The sequence below is a fragment of the Phalaenopsis equestris genome, unplaced genomic scaffold (assembly GCF_001263595.1).
Source record: "Phalaenopsis equestris unplaced genomic scaffold, ASM126359v1 Scaffold000272, whole genome shotgun sequence".
In the NCBI taxonomy this organism is placed as follows: Eukaryota; Viridiplantae; Streptophyta; class Magnoliopsida; order Asparagales; family Orchidaceae; genus Phalaenopsis; species Phalaenopsis equestris.
In genome coordinates, this window is record NW_018164714.1 from 640,194 (window position 1) to 647,992 (window position 7,799).

The following is a 7,799-nucleotide window of genomic DNA, read 5'->3' on the forward strand; positions in this document are numbered from 1 at the left end:
TCGTTGGATTTGGATCGCATCCCTCAATCCCAAGGAAACCTTTAACAAAGGGAATATGGCCAATAATATTGTTTTCCGTGGAGAAGGGTTTGGCAACATTGTGTTCAAAAGAGCAGAAAAAAAAATAGAAATTTGAAGTTTTCTATTTCAGAAATCAAAAAGTGTATGAAATAAATTTTGGTAGTAGCAACCTTATTGGCGACCAAGATTTCAAACTTCGTTAAATTCTTCTTTGTACCAACAACCTGGAGCTACATAGCTTGTTATTGGTTTGCTAGTATCCCAAATTTTGTTCAAATTTGGCCCAATTATGAATCTAATTATGGTGAGAAACTAACAATCTCTCGTTGATTTTGCTTATTTCTAACATTTTAGCAATGTTTTCATATTAATTTAGACATTACATAATTATTTGGACCAAAATTATTATAAATAATATTTGCATCTAATGAAAGCTATTGATTGACTTACTAGTTTGTGATCTATGAATCCTAAGCTACCTTGTATTATTTGTATAAATTATATTTTTCTAGATGCATTAGGAAATACTAAACTTAAAACTAGCATGCATCACATAATGAACAAAATTAGAAAAAGTACAAGAACCATGACTCAACGGTACTATAAATTTTTATTTTAGATAAATATGAATAAAGTGAGTCTTAGTTAAGCTCTAGCTATATGCAAGCACAATTAAATCAACTAAGTGGGATTGGCTGCATGAATCATTTTCTCTATTGTGTCCTATTGAGTGTCATACTTTCATTAATTCTAATAAATTAAGATCATTATTTTATACAACATGTCCCGATCTTTTTAGTCTTACCTCTACCTTTCTTAACATAAGTCAAATTTAAACATTACTCTCCTAATAGAGTCATCAGATGGTCGATGTTTAACTTGACAAAACCATCTAAGATGACTATTTCTAATTTAGTTTGTCGTTGGAGCTACTCCAACCATTTCATGAATATATCTGTTTCGCATTTTGTCTCTAAGTGTAAAGCCAGCCACTCATCCACCTAAGCATTCTCCTCTCAGCAAAATAGCTTAATTCTATGCTTCTCTTTTACAAGGCCAACATTATGCACCATAAAGCATTGCAGGTCTCACCGAAATCTTCTAAAATCTTCTTCTAAGTCTGAGTGATAATTTTCTATCACATAATAAGTCTGATACATTCCACCACTTCAACCATACGACTCAAATTCTACTAATAGCATCCCTGTCTATATCATTATCGCTTTGAACAATAGACTCGAGATATCTAAAATGCTCACTCATTTTAATGACTTGATCAACAATTGTTACAACCCTCTCACTAGACCTACTACTATCAAAATTACATCCATGTATTCAATTTTAGATCTACTCAAATGAAAGTCTTTAGATTCAAAAAATGACCTCCACAAATCATATTTTTTCGGAACTCTCTCTAGTCTTATCCACGAGAAGGATAACATCAGCAAAAAACATATATCAAGGTGCATCCTCCTATAAATGTTCAATAAGAAAAGCAAAAAGATATGGGCATAAAGCCGATCCCTGATGTAATCTAACTGAAATAGAAAAATAAATGGTGAATCAACCTTGTGTTCTAAAACAAGTAATAGCTCTAGCATACATATCTTTAATGACTTGAACATAACCAATATCAACATCTTTCTTTTCTAGAACTCTCCAAAGTACTCTTGGAACCTTATCATATGCTTTTTCTAAATCAACAAAGATATATGTAAATCCTCCTTACTCTCTATATATTTCTCCATCAACTCTCCCCAAAATTTATAGATTCCATAGTAGACTTGCCCGGCATCAATCCAAATTGATTTTGAGAAATTTTTGTATCACGTTGAACATATGTTCAATTATTTTCTTCCATAACTTTAATATATGACACATTAAATTAATTCCTCTAAAATTTCCATATTCTTGTGCATCCCCTTTATGCATGCACAATTATATCATGCAAAAAAAGAAAGGTTGACCTCCTCTGCTTCTAAATTCCAGGATATATTAAATAGCATCATTCATCCAAGATGAGCAAGGGAAATTTCGCCAAAAGATGCCCAAAACCACATGTCATATTCACTGAAATGGGATATTTTAGAACCATCTACGGTTGGCAATGTGACCTTGGATAGAAAAATGTAGCTTAGTGCTTGCAGTCAAAAAGGCTAAATATGGCTGGTCCAAACCAATCACATAATAATCCAAGAAGACTTTTCTTGGTCTAGGTCAACTAAGTGCCGACATCCTCGGAAATACCTAACCAAATAAATCAATAAGCCTTGGTGGTATTTAGTAACACACACACACACACACACACACACACACATTTGGTGGTACTTAGTAACATGTATATATATATATATATATATATATATAAGTGCTTTCAAATAAGGACACTTTGTTTTTGTCAAAAATAAATTCAAAACCACGATTCCATGAATATGCCAACTTCCAGAGTTACTCATAATTTTTGTGACATTTGCTCACAAAGTTTGCAAACTAAAATCTTTTCAATTTCACCTTCAGAAGATGAGTAACCTCCAATGGTCCTAAACCAAAATCAAACTTAAACATATTATCAACACTTCATCAACTAAGTCTAGCCATATCTCTCAGAACTCATTTATCTAAAAGCTACAATTAAAGCAAAAGAAGTAATGCTACACTCCCAAAAGAAACTTTAACATGAATCATTGACACACCGATGTCCATGTGGCAGCGGATGTAGAATCATATAGTGGCAAAACTCTACCAAATTTTTTGCTGTCTGACATGCATTCTTTAAAAAATAAAAATTAATTTTTAATCCAAGTAGTTTAGAGAAAATTAATTTATTTTTATGTAATAAAAGTTTATGTATTTATACATTTAGACCATAATTAACCCACTGCAACTGAATCTACCTTTTTCCTTTTTTGCAAAAGAACGTACTTTTTCTCTAAAAGCAACTTAGGGATACAAAAATAAAGTACTTCAGAAAAAAGAAAGTTTCGAGTGCAAGAACATAAGAATATTAAGAAAAATCAAAATGAACAATTTAGTTGCCACAGGGCAGTAACATGGTAGACATTGAAATATAAGTTTCTCTCCAGAGTGAAAAAACATTCAAATAAACTAAAATAGGCTTGGATGCCTATATCTCGTGCAAGTTTATTAAAGGGGGAGTCAAACAGCCTTGCTTATATTTTTCTGTAATTTATGCATAGTTTTACTTTTGCATTGTTTTCCCCAAAACTGCATATGGTTAGATAATAGTAAAGTTAAAATCAAAAGGCATATTCACCACATGGTTCTAAGATTATATCTTCCAATACCGTAACATATACCCATCATAGCAAACTGCACATGAAAAAAGCAAACGCAGAAACATGGATAAACAAGTGAATTACAATAAAGAAAAAGGTACCTGGGGCAGCACACAAATCAAGGACATGATCTCCACATGTCACATTCAAGGCCATCACAGCTGCCCCTGATGCTGCATCCATTCCATAAATCTAGTGGAAGTGTGATGCATTAGATTAGATACAAGATGTCTGGATAACCTATTTCAATTTTCTACAAGTGAAGTTGGAAGTCAAGAATGAAGTAATGCATTGAAGATTAAAAAAAACTAAACAATAGATAACCCGGAGGATATGCATCATAAACAACATAAGGCCAACCGTCAGTAGAAGTTTTTACCAACCTGCTTTTTCTGGTCAAACAAATAATTCACATTGAACAAAAAATTAACTTGCAAGTATTATAATATTCATATAACTAGATAAATGGCAATCATCATGGAGAGAGAACAGGATCATCATGGAGAGAGAACAGGACACAAGGTAGCTTTCGATACAATGTGTAACATCATTTTACGACTAGTTGAGGAATCCTTCTTTCCTGTTAGTTCTAGCATAGAGTAGCATTCGATGTTAAGTATTTCTCAGTTAAATAAGTTTTAGCAAGGTCATGTTAGCATTATCCTTGCACATGACCAAGGGCTTCCTTGCTTCTGGATTCTTTTTTGGCATAATAATAAGATACATATAACAATGTTCTCAAGCAAACTAAACAAGAAGCGCTATAGCGGCTCCTCTCCAATTATACCGTTCAACCATAATAGTGACAGGTGTGTTCTCATTTAATTTTCATTTTTCATAGAAAGAATCAAGATAAGATACACGGATGTAAGATAATTGTAAATTACTATAAGATGAGTGTATTCTACTATGAGATGAATATAAACTAGACGACTGCACCGGTGGTTCTAAAAATATATATGAACGATAAATAGGCAACCAATATTAAGGAAAATACAATAATGAGAGAATGATAAAGGTGGGATCAATCAAGCTCATGTTATGTTAAATACATTAGTAGTCTAATTCCTATGAATGTAAAAAAAAATATAATAATAATAATAATAATTTAACTTATGGATAATTTAAATTGTAATAGATTTAATGTGAATATAATTTTGAAGTCAACCTTTATGGAACAATCCACCACGCAAGGAACTCCACTCTTCCTTAAAAGTGGTTCTCTAAAAGCTATGCCTCAAATACTCAAGTAGTGGGTCACTTCGGAGTGGAAAAACGCGAGAAGAATTGAAAATAAAAAAAATAAGAAAACTTCTTATTCAATAACCAAGGGTTTGGTGTTACAAGAGAAATAATTATATGAATAAGGAAGAAAGACGGGAAGATATAAATCTACTTCAAAATTCAAAACTATCACTAAAGTATTACCCACCAACATTTTCATTTGCAAGAAATTTGTTTGGATAAAATCAAAAAATCAAACCAAATTGATCTTCTTTCACTGGTTCGCTCAGTTGCTAAAATATCAGATGGATTATTGGTCGTAATTTTAACTTTTTATTAATTTTCCATTATTGGTTTGATATTTGCTCTTATAAACCCAAAATCTAATTCTTAAATTCTTCCAACATCAAATCAATAAACACATGTAAATAAACAAGTGACATAAAGATTAATGTGGATAACATTTATTGCACATGCTAAAATTATAAATTTTAAAAAATATTATTCAGTATTCTTCTTAATAAACATTATTTAAATTAAAGATAATTAGGCTCATTGCTAAAAATAATTACATTTTATTCATACAAAACCCAAACCAACAAAACTAAAGTTTGGTTTGGTTTGATTTGAAAAATAGTTTGACGGTTAAATTTTATAACCAAAATCAAATGATTTGGCTGATTCATAAGCCAAATCATCCAAAGTGATCAAATGTACCCCTTTAATTTTCATATATGTCACTTTCACACTTACAACCAAGCTCCATAACATAAAGGCCGCATCATCGCCCATGACATAAGAAATTACAAAACACATACATGCCAAAAATATAATATGACCCAAAGACCCAAAAACATGGGTGTATACAATTTACAATCATATTATCTCTTAAAACATAAAATTAAACTTCAGGATGACAACAATGATGACAATGATGATGCCCTACATCATAGTGTTAATCGACTTGAATGGCCCGAGCATGTATAATGAAAAATAGAAAATTCACCAATAAGATGCATAAAGAAAAAAGAATATCTGTCGAAACATTAGGAAAAAAATGAGTAAAGATAACCTAGCTAGAAGCTGCCCAAAAAGATTTTAGCAGAATAAGTTTAACATCTCGTGAAATATGTAATAGAGAAAAATGGAAATTAATTCAAAAATTAATCCAAAATTTGCTGATGATGATGATGTTGATATAGAAAGAACCAAAATCTCAACACCTTCATGATTTCTTCCACCATTACTAATTGTTATTTACTGATTGATTTAAGGTAATATAAGGTCCATGTATAATTTTACTTTGGAGACTCACTGGGCACTCTGATCACTTATTTATTGAGAGCTGCAGTTAAGGGTTGTAGTGCGGCTAAAAATCCACATTTTGAATCAAATACCTTCCATGAAAATCATCCAACTAAGACTCCATAGTTATATGATTGTCATTATGCAAAGGCACGTGATTATATTGCCCGTAAGGGAAGTTAAAAAAACCCAATGAACTCAGCGAACAGCATATGATATGGAGTAAATGAGATTACAGAAAAGTGCCATAAAAAAAAAGCTGCAGCAAGCAGAAAATCACAGTTGGTTTTAAGATAACCAAGCAGTTTTTAACTTATGACATCGAATACTGAAGCTGGAGTAAGAACAATAATAACAGTGAGTTTATACATGGGTACATACTTTTCCTAAAGGAGACCATGACATTCATCATACTACCCAGATAGATGTCAAACAGTTAAAATTGATAAAGGTGAGCAAATAATAGCTTTGAATGCAAAAGCCTTACAACTAATTATCCCTAGGCAATTATACAGCGAACATGAAACAGGTAGATAATTTAATTGCAAAGGTTTAAGAACCAAGTTTGATTTTTGACATGGTAAACAAAGATATTTGATGCTAAAAAAAGCATACATGAGTATATCTTAAAGCAAGAAACAGCCTTGGGTTGGTCTACAACTTCGTTCTGCATTTAGGGACTACAGAGCTACTTAAATTCATGAAAACCTCAAATAATAGTCTTTTATCTTGTGTATCATTCTGAACAAGAACGTCTAGTTCAGTCACTTTAAATCATTTGTTGTTTGGAGTAGTTGACCGTGTGGCATTCCAATGCGAGCTTTATTTAATTACAAGACATGCTAAAAAATCACAAAAAAGAAGTAAAGTCATTATTAGGATTGCACTTAACAGAGCAGTTGCCTCACCTTTCCAGAGCGATATGCATTTGTTCTAGCAATTTGAATCTGAGGAGGGATGGAAAAGAAGCCTGGTAGCCAATCTACCTTCTCCAGCTTGCAATCTAGCTCAGTTTCAATCTCTTTTAGCTGAGATTCATAACCAGGTTTCAATCTTGCAAATCAAAATTTAAGATTATAGCAGTATGTAAAATAGGGTTTCACAAAAAGCGATGCGGAAGAAAACGAGAAAAGAATACAATGCATAACAATAGCCAGCATGGTTTATTAATCAACAAATCAGCTTTTTGGGCAAAATACACAAATGTTTTTCTTCAATATGCTAAGCTAATCTAATGTAGCCGGAATAGTGGTTGGCAAAAGCTTGGTACAGCATATAAAGGATTACATGGCTACAAAAATAATTTTTTAAAAGAAATCTCACCTTATATAGCGTGGGATGGTATCCAAACCAGTATATATCGATGAATTAAGATCATTCTCCTTCAGAAATTCAAGAAAAGAATCGGGCAATGGTAATACAGAAGCTTTGTTCTCCTCGCCGGGAATACAAGCCTGGCTCAAGTCCATTCCTAGAGATACCTACAGGTTTACTAAACCAATATGCTTCGTAAACTTACAGTGAAAATTGAAAATGAACGAAACAAAAGAATAAATTCGACGCCTACCTGCACCACCTACTTGCACCGATCTCCAAGGGAAACCGAGATGGAGAAAGAGACCAAAATCGAGAAAACCGCGAGGGAGCTTGTGCGCGCTTTGATATTAATTTGCTGAGTAAGGTTGGAAAAAATATTTCATTTTGAGTAGTGTGTTTGTGTCGTATTTACATTGAGATTACTCATATATTAATTTTTTTTTTTTTAGGTGGGCCATAATTGGAGTACCAATGTATCAAGACACGTAAATGCAAGAAGCTGCATTTGGATATTGCGATGTAGTCACGTTTTGGGAAAATCCTATCTAAACGAGTGTCACAGATTTGACCCTGCGGCTATCATTTTTTTTTGAAACAAATGACCTTGCGGCCCTTGCGAGCTTCACTCGTGTGCCC

General features: G+C 32.6%; 1 protein-coding gene across 7 annotated transcripts in view; it reads right to left on the minus strand.

Annotated features, from left to right (window-relative positions):
* The window catches only part of LOC110024747 (probable ribosomal RNA small subunit methyltransferase B), a 29,590-nt gene extending 22,074 nt beyond the window's left edge, over positions 1-7,516 (minus strand). For 5 of the 7 annotated variants that reach the window (XM_020724891.1, XM_020724889.1, XM_020724892.1 and 2 more), the window contains exons 1-4: positions 7,414-7,516; positions 7,170-7,338; positions 6,755-6,899; positions 3,419-3,509 (exon numbers count right to left, since the gene is read on the minus strand). In XM_020724891.1, coding sequence (XP_020580550.1) covers positions 3,419-3,509; positions 6,755-6,899; positions 7,170-7,315 — 382 coding nt within the window. In that variant the 5' untranslated portion in view covers positions 7,316-7,338; positions 7,414-7,516. The remainder of the gene's footprint in view (positions 1-3,418; positions 3,510-6,754; positions 6,900-7,169; positions 7,339-7,413) is intronic. The other 2 variants (XM_020724888.1, XM_020724887.1) reach the window with 2 other exon arrangements.
* Positions 7,517-7,799: the final 283 nt, after the last annotated feature.